At 39.6% G+C, this 26,466-nt stretch overlaps 1 protein-coding gene across 1 annotated transcript in view; it reads right to left on the reverse strand.

Annotated features, from left to right (window-relative positions):
* The window catches only part of CDH1 (cadherin 1), a 191,308-nt gene that overhangs the window by 10,538 nt on the left and 154,304 nt on the right, over positions 1-26,466 (reverse strand). The window contains exons 4-12 of the mRNA XM_069085497.1: positions 17,393-17,634; positions 10,316-10,459; positions 10,012-10,167; positions 8,067-8,211; positions 5,465-5,640; positions 4,489-4,617; positions 3,498-3,680; positions 3,070-3,314; positions 885-1,030 (exon numbers count right to left, since the gene is read on the reverse strand). Coding sequence (XP_068941598.1) covers positions 885-1,030; positions 3,070-3,314; positions 3,498-3,680; positions 4,489-4,617; positions 5,465-5,640; positions 8,067-8,211; positions 10,012-10,167; positions 10,316-10,459; positions 17,393-17,634 — 1,566 coding nt within the window. The remainder of the gene's footprint in view (positions 1-884; positions 1,031-3,069; positions 3,315-3,497; positions 3,681-4,488; positions 4,618-5,464; positions 5,641-8,066; positions 8,212-10,011; positions 10,168-10,315; positions 10,460-17,392; positions 17,635-26,466) is intronic.

The raw sequence follows: 26,466 nt of genomic DNA on the forward strand, positions 1-26,466 counted from the left end.
CTTTCATGATCTGAGACAAGATTCTAGAATCAGGTTCATACTATAAGCGGAGGAGTTTTGTCAAGAACACTAAGTGACAGCATGTCAGATGACATTTATGGAAAATATTGTAATATAAAATAATTTCATTATTAAAAAAAACATAAGCATGACAGATTCAGGATTACGTGGGAAGATTAGTATGAAGGGATGGAATTAAATGAATAGAACCAAGATATCAATTTGTATGACCATCCCAAGAAGGTAAAGGAGAACAATATGGAAGGACCTCGGAACTTTGAGCAATGTGGACCTCAAAAGACTAGGCGGCTAGGTGGCACAGTGAATAGAGCACGGGCCCTGGAGTCAGGAGGACCTGAGGCACTTAACACGTACTAGTCGTGTGACCTTGGGCAAGTCACTTAACCCCAACCGCCCTTCCAAAAAGAAAAAAAAAAAAAAGACTGATGATGAATGTCTCTTGCCTCTTGGCAGAGAGGAGATGAAGTAGAAGAAGGGTAAGGGCATATATTCTCATTTATGGTCAGTGTGACTGTGTTCATTTGCATTGCTTAACTAGATTTATTTGTTACAAGGGACAAAGTGCGAAGAGGGGAGTCAATGGGTAGTAATATAGATAAGAAAAAAGGGACTATCCTCTTTTAAAATAATTTTTATGTTGAAATATTCACCTATATTTGATGATCATCATTTTCAAAAAAGTAAAAAAATCAAGCACTGAAAACATGCTAATTATGTATTCAATGAAGTCTGAACCATCTCCTCCGTTCTTTCAGAAAACAAAACCCCAAACCCAAGGCTCCCTGGTTGATGCCTCTGGAGGCAGAAGAACTAGGGTGGGGTTAGAGAAGAGCAGAGAACAACAGAAGCAGAAGCATCCCTACCATCATCCACAGCCACAATGAGGGCTGTGTAGGTACTGTTCTTCACATGGTCAAAGTTCTCCCTATCCAGATTGTCCCTCGTAGAGATGAGCCCAGACTCAGGATTGACGTCCAGCCAATTGGCTGGATCCCTCCAAATTCGGTACCTGAAAGGATGGTGAGGAACACGGACATCATTGAGTCAGTCTTTACATTAGTCCTATATATATTATATATATATAATAATATTATATATTATAATATATATAAAAATATATTATTACTATATATATTAGGACTATATATAGTCCTAAAATAATGTATATTATTTATATACATTCCCAGTGAACTCTTGTTGATCCTTATAAGATAGCAAAGAAACCAAAATAGTTCAAAGATAAGACTTAGGGTCCAGGCCTATTTACTCTCTTAAAAAAAACCCAACACAAAAAACTAGAGCTCTAATCTCATTCAAGGCAAGCTCTCCATCATATTGCCTTTTCACATCCCCATCTCTACAGTGGACAAATGAACAGGGACCTAAGTGAATGCAAATAAGCCCAAGGACATTTCTATCATAAGTGTAAGTAATGAGAACAGAAGGTAAGCTCCATCTACGGAGAAAGAGTATAAAATCCTGCAGGGTCTATGGATCTCATGCCAGAACTCTAAAAGATGGAGTCCCCACATTGAAGCATGCAGAGTGGATGGACTCAGGAACCTGCCATTTTGGGGGGGAGGGGGACAGGGGAGAGGTTAGGGAGGGGCACGTAGCCAATGCAGGAATTTATTTTGTGTGACCATACATGTTTTTATCAGGGTTTTATTTTTCTTTCCCATTGTGGGGCAGAGGGAGAGGGAGAGAAGAGGTGGGTCACCTGGGCAAAAATACACTAACTTCAACCTGCCCATTCTACTACAGAACAAACACCACCTAATAATACATAACAAACACCGCATCCCAATGTTATTTATCCAGGTTACACAATGGTGATCTTTAAAAAAAATAACTCACTTACATTAATATTTAAAAAAAACCACAAAACTTTTAATTGGAAACCATCTTAGTGAACTTTGAAATCGACTTTTAGCCAACCAACTCAAAACTGGTACCTTCCAGATTACCGTACTGTGCACAACTGCCTTAAAAGTTGTATCTTCTCCAAATGGTTTTCTAACCTCAGAGCCCAGAGGGGCACTAAATGTCAAGATGCTGTAGATAAGGCAAAGCCCCTAGCCTGTTCCCTAGTCTAATGGGCAGCCTTGATGGGATCATTCTGGGGTTAAAGAGCTTTTCTCTTAAGAATCACAGAGTAGGACAGCTAGGTGGTGCAGTGAATAGAGCCCTAGGCCTGGATTCAGGAGGACCTGAGTTCAATTTCAGCCTCAGACACTTACTAATTGTGTGACCCTGGGTGAGTCATTTAACCCTGTTTGCTTCAATTTCTTCATCTTTAAAATGATATGGAAAAAAAAATAAAATTAAAAAAAATTATATGGAGAAGGAAATGATAAACTTAAATAAAATGATAAATCTTTGCCAAAAAACAAACCAACCCCCAAATAGGGTCATGGAAAGTTGGATATGACTAAAAAACAACTGAACAGTCAATATTCCTGTCCTTTGCTTTTCCTCCTTCATGGTGCTTTCTATACTATTAACAGCTTTATAGACATCATATCATTATATCCTTACAAGAACCTAGATCAAAGATTCTTAATCTAAGATGAATGGACCACCTTGGATGGATTTCTGGGGGATTCATGAACTTGGATAGAAAAAGAAATTACTACCTCATTGCAATACAATTTGTTTCTATTATAATCCTATATTTTTTTCAGACATTTAACAACATTGTTCTGAAATGAGATCTATAAGGTTTCATACAGAATGCCAAAGGGGTCCATAATATTTAAAAAAAAAAAAAGTTAAGAATTCCTGACCTAGGCAAATATTATTTCCATTTTGCAGATGAGAAAATTGAGGCTCACAAGCGAACTAACTTGCTCATGGTTAGTTATAAGAGCCAGGACTAGAAACTAGGGGGCTTTCTAAACATTAATTCAAGTGCCCTTCCATTTTACCAAAATGGAATCTTTAAATGTGCAAAATAATTTGGTTATCACAAACACAGGAGTGTGTGTGTGTGTGTGTGTGTGTGTGTGTGTGTGTGTGTGTGTGGCGTGTACCATCCTTCACCCTTACGTTATCTTCTGAGACAGAAACTTGTCAGGATCCTGAGCAGTGTAGTCTGTAATTTTCTCGCCCAACCCGAAATCCTCTGGTATCTCCAATCTCATAACCGGTGGTATAAAGACTGGCGCTTCATTCACATCCACGACATCCACGGTGACCGTGGCTGTGGACGTGGGGAGGCCAACAACAAATGGAACCTCATTTACTACCGTTACGTGAAGAATGTATTGCTGTTTGGTCTCAAAATCCAAACCCTGATAAAGAAAGGAACCGGAAGAGAAATAGTAAGATCAACTTTTTGTTGGAAAAAAGAATATACCTGGAATTTTAAATAATACCAACAATTATAATGATGACAACAACCTAAACTCTCCTCACCAAATCTGCTGCTAAGAAAACTAGACTTGATAGCCAATCTCCCCATACCATACACAAACCTTGGCTGTTTTCAAAATTCCTTCATTGGTTGCTGGGTCAGTGGTAACAGCAAAGAGACCCTTTTCATCATTTAGGACAGAATAGACTGCTGTCCATGCTGGGGTATTAGGAACGTCTGCATCGGTCACTTTCAACTTTGTAATGACCGCGTCCACTTCATTCTCCAATACTGTACCCACGTACTGCAAGGCAAAGGAGAGAACCAGGTCAGTGATGACCTACTGAGGCTGAAGACCACAAGAGCTGAAGGTTGCATGTGATTATCAAATCTGAGCAGTCTTCACAGAAATAATTCAAAAGCTACCTAAATGGATCCAGATTTCTGTACAAGAAATAAACCAGCCTTAAATATTAATGCTTGGATTAAACTAAATCTCACAAAATTTGAGGCTACTTCTGACACTCCCATATAGCTACAGTCAAGTTGGCAGAAGGCAGGCTCTTGCCAAGCCTAACACCCACCAGAAAAATGAATCCTCTTTACAACATGGAATAGTGGAACAAGGTTCAAAGTCCAACTCGATCGCTTATTATTTACAGGACCTTGGACAAGTCGAATGATCCTCTCTGGGCCTCATCTGCCAAATGAAAGTACTAAATGACCTCCAAGGTCATTTCCAGTTCTAAATCCATGGAATTCAACAAGAGTACAATACAGGCTGCTCTTAAAGACTGGGAATTCACCAAAGGCTTCTGTTCTGAGACAGCTCTTATCATTACTTAGAATTTCCTCTGTAACTTCCATCCATTTGTTCCTTGAGGCCAAGTGGAACAAATCCAAACCACCTTCAACATGACACTGGAAGATAGGGCTCCTATCATAAATATATATGTATGAACGTACACACACACACATACACACATGCGTGTGCGCCAAGAGCCCATTCTCCAGTTTCAATCAGTGAGTTTCTAACTTTGCTGAGTTCTGCAGTCATTTCCATACAAAGCTACAACCAGAAGAGGTTCGAGAGGCTGAGGGGGCTTCATTACCGTAGTTGGATTGAAGACAGGAGGATTGTCATTCGTGTCTGTGACTGTAATCACTGCTGTGGCTGTGGTGCTCAGACCCTCCCCATCCAAGTCAGCAGCTTGGACAATCAGAGTATATTCTGGGTTGCTCTGCAAAACAAATACAAGATAATCAGGACCAACTTCCAGCATTACTCATAGCATGTAAAATTTTTTTTGAAACCCTTTCACAAATCAATGAAGACATTCATGTTTACCTTCCTTCTAATTCTTAAGCTGAGAAGCCTGAACAGAGCCAGCAAAGTAAGAGTCAAATCACTCTTTTTTTTTTCTTTGGAGGGGGTAAGGCAGGGCAATTGGAGTTAAGTGACTTGCCCATGGTCACATGGCTAGTAAGTGTTAAGTGTCTGAGGCCAGATTTGAACTCAGGTCCTCCTGATTACAGGGTTGGTGTTCTATTCACTGTGCCACCTAGCTGCCCCCAAATCACTCTTCTAAAGGAGCAAATTATTGGATACATACACAGACCATCAATTCAGAAACTCATAATAGGGTTCAACAGGGATTCCATTTGGCCCTGGGGATCTGGGTCAATTGACATCTGACCCTCAACAAACGCTTAATAATACCCTGAATATTCAGATTTATCTCACTGAACTTTAATAAGTCATATAAATCATAAATAATGGGGAGGAAGACCTAAAGAGTAGAGGAGGGAAAGGGTCACCCTGGGGTTTTTGTGATTGCTAAAGGCTGACAATGAAGGATTAAGTCTGCTCCCAACCCAGAAACATGGCATCCATGACAGATATACCTAGTCACCCTGGAGAACAGTGATGAGCCCTGTGCTCATGTTGGCCAAGGGGACTTCTTTCCCAAATCATGGTCTACTCTGAAATCAATAACCCCCCTCCTCTCCAAGCTGAAGGTTGCACACCTGAGACCTTCAGGAGAGACAGGGTTATTTGGCCATCACTTTAAGCTTTCAGAAACTAACCTCTCTGTCTAGGCCAGGTGTGACCACACTGATGATTCCATTTGCCCGGTTGATGGTGAACATATTATCATGGGGTGCCTTGGGCTCCTGGCTGAGAATGGAATAAGCGATCAAAGCATTGTAAGTATTCACATCATCGTCCTTATCGGTGGCTGACACCTGCATCACAGAGGTACCTGGAAATTTGAAAGGAGAGAGGAATTTAAGGCACAGGTACTACTCGAAATACATAAGCTATCTGGGCAACATTCACCCCCAATCAAAGATATCTTTAAGTAAAAGCAGAAACAGAAGGGTCTGAGAATATGATTAGGTACCCTGTTTTCTAATTCTTTCCTACAAATAGAAATGAGTAGCAGACTTCTGTATAAATCAAATTTGTATAAATTTAAATTGCATGATTTTTATAAAATAAATTTGCATAAATTAAAAACTAATTGAAAGAGAAAAATTATTTAGGGTTTATAGGGTGGTTTTAAAATTTTATCTGAATGCTTTGCTACTAAATTCAGAATTTTAAGACATGCAATGGACAAGGGCTAGCTTTCCTTTCATACAAGGATTGGGCATCAGCTCTCAGAATAAATAACAAAAATCAAGAGAGAAGCTTGAGGTTATGTGAAGCTTTGCAAGCCTTCAATTGTTTAGAAACCAACATAAGCTTCTTGAGGTCAGGAACTAATTTTTTAAAAAATATATTCAGTAGTTTCATCTGTATAACAAGCTCCATTGTAGCAACTTATTTGTTATTTGGAGGCAAGGAGAAGTTAAAGCCCTGGTTACACAACTAGCTATTTACCAAGAAGCAAAACTGGAACCAGCACAGTGCCGGGCCCACAGGGGTAGATTAACAAATACTTGATTACATGACACTTTTTGCGGCATCTAAAGATGAGAATCCATCCAGATAAATGGCCGGGTTAAAGTAGGCTGCTGTTAGCCCCTGAAAACCTGCTCAAGACCTGATGCGAAAAACTATTCATCTTTCTGGGTTCTTAATGGGAATGTGCTACTAATTGCCTGATTTTTACTCTAATACATTTTAACTTCTACTGACAGACACAAGCATTTAAACATATAAACAAGAATATTAATACAGTACTATATTATTTATATGATACTATGTTAATATAGTACATTATTTATATTTTATTATACGATATTATTTATATTTATAATATGTAATTTTATATATATATATATATATATATATATATATATATATATATCTATTTACACACACATCCTTATATTTATAATAATATAAAGGCCAGAAAAGGTCACGTCCATAAAATTTTTCTACCCCAAATGAAGGCAACATGATACAGTGGTTAGCGTCTCACCAGGTGGGAGAAATGGAGGTTGTATACAAAGATGTGAGTTTGGGTGTTTTTGATTTTTTGTGACCATGGGAAAGTCACTTAAGCTCTTCCTACTACCAACTAATTTTAAAGTTACAGTGGCAGGAGATGAGGGAGTTTCTATATGGAGCTCCTATCACAGATTTGGACAAAATCAAAACTCAATCCATATGATACAGAGACAGATTTTAAGTCAATAGCACCTAATGTCCTTATTTTCATGGTACTTTGATCTTCCCTATGTTTAACTGTTGATTTACTGTTGTAATAGAATCACTGTTGTTGTTTTTGATTATAGTTACTTACACTTTATATCATCATTTCATGTATCCCCATAATTTTCCTCAATTATTCCTAAATTTGATACAGTAATATTCCATAACATTCATATTCTAATTTACTTGTCCATTCTCCCCAGTGATTGGGATACTGAACCATTCCCATTCATCACACAACAGCATAGCATGCCTGTTTTACTAGTCACAGGAGCATTGAATTTTGTCATCTTATCTTTGTCAATTTGATGACCTTCAGGTTGTTTTAATTTGCATTTTCTCAGATTACCAGAAACTAGGGAATTTTCTTCCATGTGTTTATTGATTTTTTAGACAGTTTTTAATATAACTTTTATTTAATTTATTTTCCTTTTATTCTTTTCCCAATGCATTCGATTTGTGGAAGTATTCCTTTGCTATTAAAGAATGGTTCAGGGCGGCTAGGTGGCACAGTGAATAGAGCACTGGCCCTGGAGTTGAGAGGACCTGAGTTCAAATCCAGCCTCAGGCACTTAACACTTACGAGCTGTGTGACTTTGGGCAAGTCATTTAACACCAATTGCCCTGCCTTCCCCCTTCCAAAAAGCAAGAAACAAACAAAAAGGACGGTTCTTATTTTTAAATCAAACTCATCTATTATATCTTTAAATCATGGATTAATAATCTATCCCCTCGGGGCGGCCAGGTAGGGCCGAGTAAGAGCACCGGCTCCAGTGTTGGGATGACCTGGAGATCGAATCCCGGGCTCAGACACTTAGCATCTACCCAGAAACACCTGGCTGTGAAACCTTGAGCAAGTTACTTAACCCGGATTGCTTTAATAAATAAATAAATAAATGAATGAATGAATGATCTATCCCCTCTCCAGGGGGTAAAGGCTGTAACAATCTTTGATGTGTTTTTTCTCTTATTATATTTAGATTGTTGTTGATTCATCTGGAATTTGTCTTATTTTTTAAAAAATACCTGGATGAGCTCCTTCCATCACAGACCCTTTGAAGACCTCCTGTATGAACTGAGGACGGTTGTCATTCTGATCTGTTACTCTAATCACTATCTCCATTGGTTCTTCCACAGGTTGGCCATTTGAAGACACAGCATGGGAGTAAAGCTGTAAATTCCAAGTAAGAGAGTCACATGGGAGCTGACTGAGAATGAGGAGATGGGAAAAGGGGAATACAAAGAGAGGGTCTTCAAGAAAGTGGTTATCTACTCTTCTCTCACTGTGACAGTCAAAAATAAAAATCTTCCATATCACTCTAACATTAATTTTAAATATTTAATACTATGTAAGTAACAGTTTAGCTACTGCTATTGCAAACTAGTCATCTGAAGGTTAAATTAGCCTTCTCATGGTAGGGCAGGAATACATTCCTTGGTCAGCCAATTTCTACACCAGACACTTAAATTCATATCTATACTGGCTGGTAAAAGAAACTTTGCTCACAGGAGAGTAAAAAGAAAAATTCTTACTTCCAACAAGGACAAGTGATCTAGACTAGGTCATGGACACTAATATTTTAGCCAGATTCTCTGTGAGCTGGTTTCAACTGTTCAGAAGACAAATGGGAAATTGATATTAATCAACTATTTCTAACTATGCCCAGATCACATTGCTACCTCACAGCCCAGCCATCATGACATGATCCATGTGCTGCTTTCAGATACCACATAAAATGAGGAATGGGCTTGTATTCTAGATCTACTCTCTGCATTGTTGGGATGTATAAAATGCATGGGAATGAGCTCTTTCCAAAGCTGAAAAGCAGGCACCTAAGTAAATTGTGGTTGGGCATAAGGAGAGCAACACACAAACTCTCAAACAACTAATGACCCCACTATCCTCTATCAGAGTCTGACTCCCCCCATCCCAAACACCTTGCCCCATAGGGACAGAGAATTTCAAGAAGCATTCTCTAGACAACTGTGGGAAGGAGGTATACCACTCCCCTAAATACTGGAACATGGGGGCAAGATCCCCGTCACCCATCCTAGATACTGGCTCTGCCACATCTAACTGTACAAAAAGAAATCTAAAATGTCTAGAGGGCTTTAGGTGTTTCTTCTTAATAACGGAATAACAACAATTTCTTCCCAAGACCAGATGAGCCATTCAGGTACTGAAATACCTCCATAACCTGTAATGTTGTGAGTTTGTTTATTCCCACCTCCATCACAGATCATAACCTCTTTATAGCTTTATAGGTTTTGTCAAAGAGCCACTCGGGCTAAAAGAAAATTGATTTGGCACGTTTTGGCTAAACTGGCTTAGCTTCTCTGAAGTAAGCTAGTCTGGTCTCTGGATTACAGACCCACATGACGCCTGTACTCAAAGACCCAGTTTGGTATGAACAGACTGAATTAACGGGCCCCTGGAACTCATCAACACCTCTATGCTACAAACTGCCACCAGAATAGAATAGAATAGAACAATAACTAAGAACGATTGTAGCAGCTACTATGTATAGATCAACTCACACCTGCCCATATTTTCTTTAATTTTTTCATAAACTTTTTTAAGGTTTGCAAAGCATTTTACACATGGTATCTCATTTCATCATCTCAATAACCTTGAGAAGTAAAGTGCTACAATTATCCCAGTTTTCCAGATGAGAAAATTGAGAGACAGAGATAGAAAAAGGAAGGGGGAGGGGAAAGAGGGGAAGGAGAGAGAAACAGAGAGGGGAAGAGGGGGAAAAAGAGAAAGAATGGGGGGGAGATAAAGTAGAGGGAAAGAGAGAGGGGGAGAGAGGAAGAGAGAGATTAAGACTCTCCAGCACATAGTAGGCACTTAACAAATGTTTGCTGAATTGACTGGTTAATTGTATTATAGGGGAATTCTAAATTTCTGACCCAAAATATTTAGAAAAACAGGACCATGATTCTACTGAAATGATCCTGGAGAACTCACAATGTATCTTGGAATATCTTCTCGGTCCAAAGGCGCTGTCACTTTCAGGAACCCTGTTTCTCTTTCAATAATAAAGACTCCTTGTGGAGGCTCATCTGCCCCTTGGCCTGTGATACTATAAAAAACTGTTGTTTCTTTATCTCGGTTGGATTTGATCTAAAGGAAAAAAACAGAAACAGTCTCTTAAACCACAGGGATTGAAGTTCCCTCTCATTCATCAACAATTTCCTTTGCTATTACTTCATGGCAAGACAACTCCTCCCCACCCTCACTCCACAAAAAAAAAAAGCACTTCCCTCCATACCTGAACCAAGGTTTTAGGGAATGGCCCCTTCTCATTCTCTGGGCAGCTAATGGGAGGGATAACCCAGTCTCTCTTCTGCCTCTTAAGGCCAGAGCGGGAGGCAGGAAACATCAGCACCTCTCTCTGTTCTGCTGCGACAGATTCCTAAAAGGGCAGATATTCCAAAAGAGCTGTCAATCAGGATGGAAAGCAGAAGGTTAACACTTCAAATTTACAACATATGCCAGGTTCTTGAAGCGTGGACAAGCTTTTTCAATGACATCCATCCTAGTGAGAAAGACCTTAGAACTGATCTAACTGGATTTTATATACAACTCTTGCTATGATTTTGAAATTTTAACTGTGACAAACATAGTATTATGACCAAGAAAGAAGCTTTCAAATGAATGAAAAAGACTTTACCAGGCCGTTAAATGTATTCTGATCAAATAATCCTGCCTATCCAAGTGGATTTGTGGACAGAAGAAAATAGTGGAAAATTTGGTCAATGATTGACAAATCAAAGCAGTCTCAGAGTTGCTTGGTGGTTTCCTGTCTTTGTAAAATGGATGTTTGCTTTATGAAGGACACCAAATTGGGTGGGATAATGATGAGCTCAGTGGTCTTAGAAAAACATGGAAAGACTCGCACAAAATAATCAAGAGTGAAATGCAGAATCAAGACAACATTGTCTACAGTAATAGCAATATTATTTTAAGAATGACTTTGAGCAAATAAGTTATGTTGACTATTATAAATATCCAAACTATAAAGGACATGTGAAGATGTTATCTGCATCCAGACAAAGAACTGATGAACAGAAGCATGTATATAAATAATTTTACATGTGTGTATGCATATATACATACATAAATACACACACATGTGTGTGTCTGTCTGATGGTAGCCATGGGGGGGGGAAGAAAAGGGGAGAAAAAAGAGAAATTTACATGATAACTTTTTTATATATCATAGGGTACATACTGGGAAAAAGCCCTAAAATATAGTAATAAAGTGAAAAGCCATAAAAATTTAAACACTGTGAAAGGTAGAAGTCTGGACATGGTGAACTGTTTAGAGCTATATTTTAGTTACTGAGTCAAAACTTAAGATACTATGACCTATGAAAGTCATAACAAGAATATTGTGACCTACAGGACCAGTACATGTTCATATACGAACTTATGTTTGGGCATAACATTGGCTTAACTCCCAAGCTCATCACTAAGCAGAAAACAAAAAAATATCCACCAAGCAGTAGTGATATATTCTCTAGCTCCTTCTACCTTTGTCTGTTTTCTATAATTACCACAGGGATTGGGGGGGGGGGAGTTCCTTAGGGGGGATTCATAGAACAGTCTGGCCGCCACCCCAGACCAAAGATCACTCCTATTTGTAAATATTCATAATGACTAATTAAACTGCTACCCAGAGCTCCATGGCCTCTTCTTTTGGTATAAAAAAGAAGACTCCATGGTTATGGGAGAGGTACTGACAGGGTTCCCCAGCCAGGAGAATTCCAGACCTTTTATATATTTAAAAGGAACAGCAAGTTGTACATAATAGATTTGTAGTTTCATGTTCAATCATCTTTTCTATTATTCTACATTAGGGAATTGCTTTATTCCATAAATTAAAAACAACAACAACAAAAAATAGGTGGAGTAGTTCAGACACTGGTAGAAAAGGTTGTAATTCAAGATCTTTAGAGGTCAGAACATCTAATCAGAAATAGAAACAAAAATAAAACCTTATACTTGGGCTCAAAAAAATAGATGGGAGAGGCATGTTTTGAAGTGGTTCTCACCCCAAAAAGTTCTGAATGGTTAATTTGGCACAATTTTAAAGATACTCAAAGGCTCAATTTTCATCTCAGGAGGGTAAAGGGAAAATTCCAAAGAACAGAAAAGATTACAAACAGTATTGCTTTTTTAAAAAAAAGAAATAACTAAGATCAGTAATTATTAACTCACATTTCTACTTTCTCCCACAAATTTCATAGAGACACAATCGCTGTATGATCAGATTTTTGTATTATTAATGGGAAGGGAACAAGAACAGAGAAAAAGAGACCCATCTATACAAACAAAAATACAGTAAGAAAGAACTAGAAATAATGTGGGTACCAACCAATTGCTTGAGCAAGTCTATAAAGGTAAGGAATACACTGTAAAAAATGACAAAAGGGATAAAACAAAACCAAAGACTGAGAAAAATAGAAGACAATGTGAAATACCTCATTGGAAAAACAATTGACCTGAAGAATAGATCTAGGAGAGATAATTTTAAAATTATTGGACTATCTAAAAGCCATGAGGAAAAAAAAAGTCTAGGCCTTATCTTTCAAGAAATTATCAAGGAAAACTGCTGATATTCTAGAACCAGAGGGTAAAACAAAAATTGAAAGAATCTACCAATCATCTCCTGAAAGAGATCCCAAAATGAAAACTTCCAGAAATATTATAGCCAAATTCCAGAGTTCCCAGGTCAAGGAGAAAATACAAAAGCAGCCAGAAAGAAACAATTCAAGTATTGTGGAGCCACAATTAGGATAACACAAGATTTAGCAGCTTGAAGGACCTGAGGGCTTGGAACATGATATTCCAGAAGGCAAAGGAATTAAGATTACAACCAAGAATCACCTACCCAATAAAACTGAGTATAATCCTTCAGGAGAAAAAATGGATAGTTATTAAGATAGAGGACTTTGAAGCATTCTTGATGAAAAGACCAGAGCTGAATAGAAAATTTGACTTTCAAATACAAGACTCAAGAGAAGCATACAAGGGTAAACAGAAAAGGGAAATCATAAGAGACTTAGTAAGTTTAAACTACATGGGAAGATGATATTTGTAACTCATAAGACCTTTCTCATTATTAGGGTAGTTAGAAGGAACATATATAGACAGGGCACAAGTGTGAGTTCAATATTAAGGGACGATATCTAAAAAATAAAATTAAGGTGTAAGAGAGGAAATATACTGGAAGAAAGAGAAACAGAGAGGTAGAATGGAGTAAATTATCTCACATAAAAGAAGCAAGAAAAAGCTTTTGCAGTGGAAGGGAAGAGGGGAGAGGTAGGGGAGAGTGAGGTAACCTTACTTTCATCAGAATTGGGTCAAAGAGAGAATAACATACACATACTCAATTGGGTATAGAAATCTCTTACTTGGGGCAGTTAGGTGGTGCAGTGAATAGAGCACTGACCCTGGAATCAAGAGGACCTGAGTTCAAATCCAGCTTCAGACACTTAACTAGTTGTGTGACTTTGGCCAAGTAACTTAACCCCAATTGCCCCTCCATAAAGCAAAAATAAAACAAAAACCTCTTACCCTACAGGAAGGTAGGAGGGGTAGGAGCTAAGAGAGGGTGGGGAGGGGTATTTCAGAAGGGAGGGCAGACTGGGGGAGGGGTAGTCAGAAGCAAAACACTTAAACACTTTTGAGGAGGGACAGGGTGAAAGGAGGGAAAGAGAGAATAGAATACATGGGGGGAGGGAATAGGATGGAGGGAAATACAGTTAGTAATAATAACTGAAAAATTTTTGAAGCAAGTTTCTCTGATAAATGCCTAATTTCCCAAACATATAGAGAACTGAGTCAAATTATAAAAATAAGAGCCATTCCCCAATTGATAAACGAACAAAAGATATGATCAGTTTTCAGATGAAGCTATCTATAACCATATGAAAAAAAATATTCTCACTACTGGTTAAAGAAATGCAAATTAAACCAATTCTGAAGTACTACCTCACGCTTATTAGATAGGCTAATAGGATAGAAAAAGAAAATGACAAATGTTGGAAGGGATGTGGGAAAAATGAGGCATTAATGCACTGTTGGTGGAGTTGGGAACTGATTCGATCATTCTATAGAGCAATTTGGAACTATTCCCAAAGGGCTATAAAACCATGCAAACCCTTTGATCTAGCAATACCACTACTAGTTCTGTATCCCAAAAGACATAAAAAACAAGAAGGTAAAGGACCTACATGTGCAAAAATATAGCAGTTCTTTCTCTTAAAGGAAATACTGATGGGAACAAAACTTTCGCATAGAATTACAAGACAAAAGATAGCAGTAAAAATGAAAGGAAACAAATTCCTCGGTTCCTAATTTAGACTTGGTCTCTGGGGAATGTCTGAACAAGTTGTGGTATATGATTGTAATGAAAGACTATTGTGTTATAAGAAATGTCAAAAGGATACTCTGAAAAACCTGGAAAGACTTACATGAACTGATGCAAAGTGAAGTGAACAAAACCAGAACATTGTACACAGTAAAAGCAATATTGTATGATGATCAACTGTGAATGACAGTTATTCTCAACAATACAATGATCCAAGTTAATTCTAAAAGACTCATGATAAAAAATGCTAACTTCAAAGAACTGATGGTGTCTGAATGCAGATTGAAAAAATACCATTTTTCACTTTATTTTTCTTGTGGAGTTTACTTATTTGTTGGTTTTTGGTCTGTGTTTTCTTTCACAACATGACTAATACGGAAATGTTTTGCAAGATTGTACATGTATCAACTATATCAAATTGTTTGCTATCTCTGGGAGGGAGGGAAGGAGAATTTGGAATTCAAAATTGTAAAAAAAAAAAAATTAAAAATTGTGTTTACACGTTAAGAAAAAAAAAAGAACCTGGTCTATAGACAAGCACTTACAGTGCTCATCCCACCTCAAATCACTTTATATTACTTATCTATTTATTCAAGCATTATCTCCTACTAGACTATAAATTCCATGAGGGCAGGGACTATATTTTTACCTTCCAATGCTGTCCACCAGTCTACTATTAAGCAAAAAACCCACTATTTAAAAAAAATAATTGGGGGTGGCTAAGTGGTGCAGTAAATAGAGCACCGGCCCTGGAGTCAGGAGGACCTGAGTTCAAATCTGGCCCCAGACACTTAACACAGACAAAAAAAAAAAAAAAACTAGTTTGTATGACCTTGGGCAAGTCACTTACCCCAATTGCCCTACCTTCCCCCCTCCAAAAAAATTATTTATATAATATCCTCTTCCTATAACTACCATAATTTCTAACTGATCATGGGGAATGAGTAAAGCTGAAATATTGCTTGATGTAGGCCACCCGCAATTTGTGAGTCAATGCTCATGTTGAGGATGGTGAGTCAAAAGCAGAGTACTAGCAAGGCCTAGGTATGTGATCTTGTGCCAGTACAGGTAAATATCCTGTTGCTTTTTCCCTTGGTGCTGTACCCTCAAGAATGGGTGAGTCAGTGTAGATAGATCAGAAGAAATTCATCATGATTGGAAAGAACTCTAAAGACATCCTCCAATGGAAGATCAATACTGTCCCATTCCTATTGGCATCTTAATACATGAAATGAAAGAAGACAAACCAGCTAATGAAATCCAGCAAGTTCACTTAAACCCATAGAGATGAGCTCAACCAGGTAGAGAAAAATCTAATACAACCACCAGACAAATCTGGTAATCGGGCCAATTCCAATATAAGAGAGGAACAGAAAAGATTGACAGTAGAGGAAGACAAAGATGGCAGAATCGGAAGCGTCAATGATAATGTGGTACCACTCAGGTTCTCTTTCCTCTATTCTTTTCCCCAAATGGAGAACCAAAACCATCAAGAGCCACCAAGTTCCTAGTGTCAAGTCTTCTTCAAGAAAAGTTATCTAAAATGGGCTTTGGTCATCAAACCACATGTAGGACATATCCGTGGGCCAAAAAAGACTTTCTGGTACCAAAAGGATAGACGCTTTACGAGACTCTAATGTTGCTTGAGATCACAACCTCCCAGATTTACCTTTGTCAGATTCCCTGGTAAGCTCTTGGGTTCTCTAAGTATTTCAAGGCCAACTTCAGCCAAAGCTAGTGGTATAACTATCCCTTTTATCCAAACAAGAGTTATGGTGAGGACAACAAGGAATAGTGGAAGTAAGGTGTCAAGATCACAGATTTAGAGCCAGAAGGGACCTCAGAATCTTTTGAATTTGGGTCTTTATCACCATCTCCTCAGCCTATTGCAACAGCCTAGTGATCTCCTTGCCCGTCGCGACCTAAAACCATCCTCTAACACAGCAAGTGTCATGTTCCTAAAGCACAGGTAGGACTGCGCCACTCCTGTGCTCAGTAGACTTCTGTAGCTCCCTATTACCTCCCTCTAGGATCAAATATAAATGCCTCAGTTTGTCACATCAAGTCCTTTGCAATCTGACTCCAACATACCTTTGCAGGTTTTCTTATATATATATCACTACCCTTCATATAATCTATGGTCCAACCAAGGGGTGTCAAATACTGAGCCAGTGACTTCAACAGAAAACTTAAGTTGCAATTAAATTAGACTGAAATGTAATTATAACAATAATCTCCAAAGGACTCATGATCGAAAATGCTGTCTACTTCCAGATAGAGAATGGATGGATTCAGAGTACAGATCAAAGCTTAATTTTTTTTTTCTTGTCTCCCCTTCCACCCCCAAACATGGCTGATACAGAAAATATTTTGTGTGACTGTAATGGGCATCATATTTTTTGCTTCCTCAATGGGTAGGGGAGAGGGTGGGAAAGAATCTGACACTGAAAATAAAAACATTTTTTTTAACGTGATTAGGAAATATTTAATGAAATAAAAAATACAATAAAACATATGGTTAATTTGTGGTTATCTAAGTCAGTATGTAGCACACAGGAGATCTCTTTCTATATGCGTTTGACACTACTGGCAGTCAAAATAGCCTTGTTGCTATTGCTCCCATCTGCCATTGTACCTACTTCCTACAGTCCCTACAAACCTCAAAACCCACCTCATCCAGGAGGTCTTTGCCCTGCTCCCCCCTAAGCTGGTAGCGTCCTCCTTCCTCTCCAAGAACTTTGCATATAATTCCTATGAGTACACGTGGGTGTCTCTACCTGTGGAATGAAAGTTTCTTGAAGGAGTGAGACTTCTCTAAGGTATCTCCCAACTCTAAATTCTAAGATCCTAGGAGACTTGAGGCAAACACAGAGAATTATTTGTCCAATATGGAGAATAATGTCAAAAAGGTAAGAAATCAGAGCTGGAGTAAAATACCCCCAAACCACCAGACAAAAGGCTCCAACGTACCTCTCTGTGCTGGTGGTGATGGTGGTGGTGCCGTCGATGGCGCAACGATGGTCTCTTCAACGTCACTCTAGTTGACAGTTTTTTACCTGTAGCATCCCACGCATAGATATTAAAGCTTGTTTCTAAATTATGGAGATGTAGAGACCTCTTCACAATGAGGACACCCTCAGCAGTCACTTTGAATCTTGAATCCTCGGGGAAATAGGCATTCAGTTTTCTTCCAGAACAGCTTTCAAAGTGAACTGCAAAGTACATACACATCTGATGAGAACTTGTCAGATCAGTATAGAGTATAAGCTTCTAGAGGGCAGGCCTGCTCCCTTTTTTCCCCTTTGGTCTTTGCATACCCAGTGTCTGGCACATAGGAAGCTTTTAATAAATGGTACCATATCCTTCTAGGGAGTTTTGAGTAGGAAGAACCTTAATATACCATTTATTGGGGGCGGCCAGGTAGCACAGCTAGTAAGAGCACCGGCTCCAGTGTCAGAACGACCTGGAGATCGAATCCCGGGCTCAGACACTTAGCACCCACCCAGAAACACCTGGCCGTGTAACCTTGAGCAAGTTACTTAACCCCGATTGCTTAAAAAATATATATATACACCATTTATTACTGGGCAAAAGGGGATACAAATAAATAAAATAAAGAGCTTGTACTTTTAAGTGTCACGATAGTCTCCCAATAGGATATCTGAGGTACAAGACTCTACAAACCAAACTTCTGTTGTCGTTCAGTCATTTCAAATGTGTCTGACTCTTTGTGACCCCATTTGGGGTTTTCTTGGCAAGATACTAGAATGTTTTTCCATTTCCATCTCCAACTCATTTTACAGATGAGGAAACTGAGGCAAACAAGGTTAAGTGACTGTGAAGGAAACTAAGGGAATAGATGAACAAATTATGGTATATGAATGTAATGGAATACTATTGTGAGTCAGAAAATGATAAAGGGGAGGGCTTCAGAGAATTTAGTTAGACTTAAAAAAAATTTTTTAACATATATTTTTCCTTTCCATGGAGGGGAGGGAAGAAAGGAAGGAATAGTTACTAAGCATCAACTATGTGCTTTTACAAATATTATCTTTTTTTGGTAATGGGAGAAATAGGAAAACAAAATCAATTTTTTTTAATGACATTGGCTTGAGCCAACCTATCTATGTATAACGACATGCAATGTCACTTGGTGGGTGGAAAGTTAGAAGATCTGAGTTCAAGCCCTGACACATAGTAGCTATGCAACACTTCCCAAGTCACAAACTCACAGTACCCAAGATGATGTCCTCAGACTCTAAGGTGGAAAATTATTTCCAATCTACAGTAGTAGAATTTCTTCACCAAGAGTTACCGGTACCAAGGGGCGGCCAGGTGGCTCAGGGAGTAAGAGCACCGGCTCCAGTGTTGGGACAACCTGGAGACTGAATCCCGGGCTCAGACACTCAGCACCACACCCAGAAATAACTGGCCGTGTAACCTTGAGCAAGTTACTTAACCCCAACTGCTTAAAAAAAAAAAAGTTACCGGTACCAAAGAAATCATATGGCTGGACCATATCAACATGAGAGAACCAAAGTAGGCCCTGTTTAGGGTTCTTAACTTCAAGGGTTATTTTTTTTTTGAAGTAACTGAAATTCTGAGATGTCAACATGCATCTATTTTTCCCTCTAAATTGCTACTAGGTACTTATAACTTCTCTGCATTGTAATTTCTGTTAAATTAAACTGCTTTTACATTCTAATTCTGAAGGCCTCTTCCCTTTCTGCTACCTGGTCAGGTGTTACTGAATGTTTTTTAAAAAAAAAAAAATTCCCTATGAAAACTTTGGCTGCAGTTCCTTTTTTCACCACCTGGTGTCCCCCTAGGCAATAGTTTGGAAGCTAGAGAACCATGTTTCTCTACATCCATAGCAAAAACAAGCCTTTCTTTTGTCCAACTCCCTCATTTCAGATGAGTAAATGGAGGCCCACAGAAGTTAAAGGACTTTGCCAGTGTCAGAGCCAAGACCGGACTTGAGTTCAAGTTCAGTATTTTCCCCATCACAAACTACTACTTGGCCTGTAGTATTTTCAAACTGGACGCAAGGATTGACCTGACCCTTTTACCTTACAACCATTTTCAGCATTGTTTTAGGACCAGCCTCTGAAGGCAGAGATTGTATGATACCAAGAGAAACACAAACACGGCAGTGGAAAGAATCTGGTTTGATTCTGGGTTCTCCATCCTGTGCCAAGTCCACCTCTGGGTCTGTTTCCTGCTCTGAAAAGAGGGTCCAGGGGTTTTAAACCTTTCTTATGTCATAAGCCCCCCTCCAGCAACCCCTATTTCAAAATCCTGCTTTTTTTATCCATTAAAAAAAAGACACATGAAAGAAACCAATCATATTGAAAACGTCTGTCAAAGGGTTTTTAAAAAAAGTTCTTAACCTCAAGTTAAGAACTTCTGGTCCCATCCATCCCTAATTCCTTCACTAATGATTTGACTCTTTCTTTAGGCAAAATTTATAACAAGTCAGAAACCCTACCTTGTCTCCCATGTTAGCTCTGAATTTGTCTACCACCAGTCCCTGGGGCTCATTCATTAGGCATAATTTATAACAAGTCAGAAACCATGCCTTGTACCTCATATCAGCTCTGAATATGTCTACAACTCAACCTAGTTCTGGAATTCATTTCATTTCTCTGCTATCTGTAGAAGAGCTACCAAGCCAGGAGAAGGGGTAATGAGGCCCCTAGAAAGTGGGCCAGTAGCTTTGAAGTGGCTGGCAAGAAGGATTTGAGGAAATAGCTTGGGCTGTGGGCTGAAAAAGCTTTCACAAGTGAGAGTCACGGTATTAGAAAGGGCCATGGAACCGCACCTGGTGGCTTTCTCATACCAGCCAATCTGGCTCCACCTGCTGATTCCTGCCACAACCAGCAGTGGAAGGAAATGAAAGTAAGAGGGAACCCTTGTGGTTGTTTGGTTAAGAACTCAACAGTCCCAGAAAAGGCAAGAGCTTTGGAAAGAATGTCACTGAAGCACCTAACTCTAAAGCCCTTTTCAGCCCTATTAGTCAAGGCCCCACCCCATAGAAAAATGGAGAGGGGAGTCTCTTACCCTGCCCCCCAGCCCCAAGGAGAGAGCAGCCTCAACCGGAATTTCCAGATCCAGTGTGGGAGCCTCCCTTCCTTGAAACCTGAACCCTTTCTGCTGATGGTTGGGGAGATAAGTAAGAAATAGGTGGGAAGAGAGGAGAAGGACTCCAAAGTTGTGGGGGAATTCTGATTAACCCTGCCCAGGGTAGGACAACAGCTTCAAAAGCTGTCTCAGGAGGCCAGCAAATGGTTGGGCCTTCTCTAAAACTACCAATTGTAATGCAGTCCATCTGAGAGAAGTATGTGATATGGAAGCTAGGAAGCCTGATCTGAAGACTGGCTAGGCAAATCATTTCACCCCTCTCTGAGATTCCCATTCTTCATCTGTAAAATGGAGTAAAATGACTGCATAATCTACCCCCTACCAATTTTCAGTGGAGAAATCCCATAGTAAATGATGACAGCTACAGAGGCACAATGGAGTCAGGGAAAACCGAGTTTGAATGGTGTCTCAGACACTTGTTTAGCCCTGGACAGTCACTTGACCTGGGCCTCAGTTTCCTTATCTGTCGAACAAGGATAATAATAGTACCCACCTAACAAGGTGGTTGAAACAAATGAGATGACATATGTAAAAGGCTTTGCAAACATTAAAGCATAACATTGATGCTAGTTATCAGGCCTCTGAGTGACATAACGGATAAAGCACCAGCTGTGATTAGAATCAGGAAGACCAGAGGTCAGATCCTGACTTAGACACTTACTGGCAGGTAATTCTTTCAGCCTCAATTTTCTGCAATTTGGGGAAAATAAAAACAGCATCCACCTCCTGGGGTTGTAGTGAAGATCAACAGAGTGTAAGTCTTTAGCAAACCTTTAAATACTCTATCAAGGCTATCTGTTATTATCTAATCAGCCCCACACGAATGTATGAGGTTTTTGGTTTGTTTTTTAAATGGTGGGATCCTTTACAGGCACACTTGGGATATATGCATCACTTCATTTGCTGGGGGGCAAAGTCTACCCTATCCCCTATTTCCTCAATCGAATACAAACTGAATTACTTGAAATTCCTCAAGTTATTTCAATAGAACACATCAGAAGCATAGAAATGATCTAAAACAGTGTCATCCAAATTAATTAAAGTCTTTTGGTCAAGGGGAGGGGCTTTGAAACATTGCTACTTTCTGGATTTGACCTTCAGTTTTTCCTCACCAATGGAATGTGAGTGAGTGGGCAACTCAAGTCTCTGTTCATTTACAAGCTCCTAGCCTCTGAAACCATCCTCATTTGATGGATGAGTAGAAAGAGTAAGGAGGCCTGGACATAGCCTGGTGAAAGCCAGGTGGAGGAGGGGTAGAGGAAGAATAATGGAATCTCGGGGAAGCAGTGTCTTTAGCATAGCTCCCACACACAAAGTTTGCATTATATATTGGTTTTACCTGTTTTAGGATAGTCTTCCCACAATGAACATAAAATAAATTGTTGAATTTCCTGGCATTTTAACACTCATAGCCTCACCCACAAAAGGAACAGACATAGCTTTAAAGACAAGATCAGAGCATTACCAGACACAGACCAGCTTTCAAAGCTTATCTGGGTCACCTTGAAATTGTACAAGTGACAAGCAAAGACATCTGTCTCTAACATTATTCATATTAAGATAAACAGAGAGGGAGAAACGGACACAAGAGGAGAGCTCAGGAACTGGGCTTTCAATGGAGGGAAGGAATAGCCTTTGGTAAGCTCTACGTGCCAGTTACTAGGCTACACCCTTTACAAATATTATCTCATTGGAGGGTCAAGCCCTGCTTTTTTACAGATGAGGAAACTCAGACCCAGAGAAGCTAAGTGACTTGTCCAAGGCCACAAAGGTTCTAATAGAGCCAGAATTCAAATGTAGGTCATCTAACTACTTTGGCCTTTTGTGAACAAAAATCCAGGAAAATTTCCTGCCAGGCTAAACCGATCCAAGCACTAATAACTAATTACCCAGTAGTCTCTCTTGGTGGATGGCCCCATGATGAAAAAATTGGTAGACTTGGAAAATGTTAGTTCTTGAAAAGGCCTCTGATAATTCTGACCCAATTTCATGGACCTGAGGAGCACCCAGAAAAAGCTTTCCAAGGTAGTAACTGGAAAAGCAATTTTCAGAGTTCTCTTGTAAGGTGTAGGGTGGATAATGGAAAAACTTAAGTAAATTAAAGAAAAAATTTAAAAGTGTAGGATACCCCTTCCCACCCTTCAACTTCCTGGAATGTGTAATGGAGACCACCAAGCCCTACTTCAGGGAGGAAGGGAATAAAGAAAGCCAGACAGTCACACAAATAGAAGAGTTTGGCTTTGGGGTCCAATATTGAGATCCAAGGATATTCACTTTAGGTCACCATGTTTTATAAACAAAAATGAATCAAAGTTTTCTCAATCATCCAGCTTTTTAACGCCAAACATTTTTTTCAGTCTGAGATAAGCCACTTGGAATCTCACATTATGCATAAGGAATTCTTCTCCAGCATATAACAAAGCTGCCTTTAGAAACTCTCACGGGCAACCCACCTGAACCCCATCAAGACCTCCTACTTGACAGAAGGCAACCATGTGACCTTGGGAATGGGGAGTTTATTTTCTGAGTAATTTAACAAGTTTTATAAAACAGTCTTGTACAAAGAAAGTTATTTATGGCCACCACCCACATCAGCTGCAATCCAGAAACAGACCCCACCATGAACATGGCTCATTTGACAAAAACCAAACACAGCAATAGCTAGCATTTATATAATACTCCAAGGTTTGCAAGATGTTTTTTACACGTTACCTTACTTGAGTCTCATGGTAAATATGGCAGGTCAGTGCTATTAATGCCCCCATTTTACAGATATGGAAATTAAGGTTCCGAGAAGTTACCAACTTACACAGTCATACCACAAACATGCTAAATGAACTTAAGATACATATATACTTGGCAGTATCTGATATGTAATTCAAATCGAGTCTCCAGATCTCCATACTTATTCCTTTTCCCCCTATATTACACTACTTATCAAAATAAAATGAAGCAGAAATTGTGGCCTCCTCCCATACCGACCAGGTAAAGCTGACTCTCTCATCCCTGGACCAACCTAAGTTTTGCTGCCAGGTGAATTTCATAAACAGAGTGCCACCTGTCAGGGCATGGGGTGGTCACAATCTGCTTAGCAAGAACAAGATTCACACAGATGAAATCGCTGACCCTTGGCAGCAACATTCTCCACCTAGGCTTCTGTCTCAGCTCATGCTAGGTTCTGAGTGCATGCCTGGCTGGTTTTATTTTATTGGGCAGGGTTCCAGCTTCATTCAACCTCCACCTCTCAGCTGCAAACTAGGGAGAATAATATTTCGGCAAAAAGCCATGGGCTTTAAATGGAAAAACAAAACCAAAAATCCCCCAAAACCAACACACACACACACACACACACACACACACACACACAATAAGCAAAGCATTACGCAAATCATTGGCCCTTAGATTTAAAATCGGAGGGGACCTTGAGAGACCATCAAGTTCAACACTCTCATTTTAACAAATGAAGAAACTGAGGCCCAGCAAGGTCAGTTGACTTATCCAGGATCATTGAGCAAAGCAGTATCTGAGGCAGTATTTCAACCCAGAGTCCAGTGCCCTAATGACTATATCCTTTAGCTGCTTATCCATGTTAGACAGTATTAACAAAAAATTCATTATTAATACTACAATTAATAAATACTCATTGACTTGGCTTGTATCAAGCCATGTGCAAAGCACTGCCAAGAAAAAAATATGAATGGTCCTTCCCTCAAAGACCTCATATTATACTAGGGAGCAGAAAATATCGGAGTGGCTAGGTGGCCCAGTGAATAGAGCCCCAGCCCTGGAATCAGGAGGACCTGAGTTCAAATCCAACCTCAGACACTTAATGCTTACTATTACAAAGTCCTGTGACCTTGGGCAAGTCACTTAACTCCAATTGCCCTGCCCTGCCCCCTCCAAAGAGCAAATATATATATATTAAAAAAAATAAAATAGGGGCGGCCAGGTAGCACAGCGAGTAAGAGCACCGGCTCCAGTGTTGCTGGAGATCAAATCCCGGGCTCAGACACTTAGCACCTACCCAGAAACACCTGGCCGTGTAACCTTGAGCAAGTTACTTAACCCCAATTGCTTTAAAAATAAAATAAAATAAAATAAAATAAAAAAATAAAAAAAATAAAATAGCTCTGCAGAGAAGTGTGACAAAGTCGGCAGTGACCGGGGCAAAGAAGAGATCCAGAAAATAGTAGAAAGAAGCGGTGAACACAGGCTTGTGGAAGGAGACGAGAGGAATGAATCTGGGCAGACTTCTTAGAAAAGGAAACATCTGAGCCTAGAAGAAAATCTGGAAAGACAGAGATGAGAAAACGTAGGCCAGGCAGAAGGGATGGACTGAACAAGGTGGGAATCTCTATGTTGAGATCCAGTGAGACTGGAACACAGGGTCCATGAAAGAGAGTAATGTAAAATAAAATGGGTGGCCAGTCTTAAATGCTACATGCCAAAGGAATTTATATTTTAACCGACCAATGCATTATATGGACATGTTTTTCAAGAGGGAATGACAGGGCCAGACCTGTACCTACCTTCCCCTCTGACTCAAAAGACTAGGATGTAAACTCCCTAGCAACTGACTCTCCTTTTAAAAGTAGCACAGTGCTAATTTAAACACATAGTAGGTCCTTAATAAATGTTGATTGGTAGTGCAAATTGATAAAGCTTTCTGGAAAACCATGTGGCAACATGCAAAAATGAGCCATAAAACTGGCCAAACCCTTGGACCACCTACTGGGACTTTGTGATAGCCATCCCCTTTCTTCCTTCCCTTTTCAAGAAAGGTCCTTATCTTGTTCTTGGGCAGCCAGGGCCTCACCAGGTTAGCCCTACTGTCTGTGTACCTATACCACTGGAGACAGGAAATCAATGAGACATACTTGATTGAGAAACCCTCTACTCTGAAGATGGCTGAGGACCCAGAGGTCCCACACACCCACTAGGAAGAATGACAAGAGTTTTTGCAAAACCCAGGTGCGCCAACCCCACGGTTGGCATCTTGGCCTGCTGACCCCTCTTCCTCCTGCTGCTGTGGCCTGAAGAACTTTGTGCCTGGGATTCTGCCAACCTCCTTGGTTGTGTCATTACCCTGAGTGCCCCTTGCCCCCTGCTCCCAACCCAGGGGAGTTTCACAAGGGCGAGAGTTTCAAAGTGTCATGATGCAAAAGGAAAAAAAATAATAAAAGGAACCCTATCAATAAAGGTCTGTTGTTTTATGAATCATTGGCCTGTCTGAATTGATCAGACTCCTTATAAATACAGCTGTTACAGGCAAGATTGAGAATAGTTCAAGTTCCAGCACTTACTAGCTGTGAGCCCTTGGGCAAGTCTCAACTTCATAGGTCTGTGTTTCTTTACCTGTAAAATGAGGATACCATTACCTACTTTATTTCCATGTTCAAATATGAAAGCAGTTTGAACATCTTTATACAGAGATGAGATATCATTAATGCTATTGCCAGTAGCAGCATGTTATGGTTTAGTGGAAAATACACTAGATTTGGGTGCAAATCTCAGCTCTGCTGTTTATTAGTGGCGAGACCCTGGGCAAGTCACAACCTTCCTGGGATATGTTTCCTTTACCTGTAAAATAAAGGAGCTGGTCTGAAAGATCCCTGATAGCTCATGACCACCAGCACCACCAGAACAGAATGCCCACCTATTTATCTAACGGTTCAAAGAACAAATCTTGTACAAGGGACAAGAAGGAAGCCCACTTACCAGGATGGAAGCCACTAAGAAAACCATCTCATTCTTCCTCTTCCTCTTCCTCTTGTTTTTTGGCTATTTTCAGTCGTATCTGACTTCTAGTGATACCATTTGGCAAAGATACTGGAGTATCTTCCTGATATATTCTTTCTCCAGTTCATTTAATAGATGAGGAAACTGAGGCAAACAGGGTTAAG

The sequence above is a fragment of the Petaurus breviceps genome, unplaced genomic scaffold, assembly GCF_028583685.1.
Source record: "Petaurus breviceps papuanus isolate PSGF00001 unplaced genomic scaffold, PetGlider_PUasm1.0 176, whole genome shotgun sequence".
In the NCBI taxonomy this organism is placed as follows: Eukaryota; Metazoa; Chordata; class Mammalia; order Diprotodontia; family Petauridae; genus Petaurus; species Petaurus breviceps.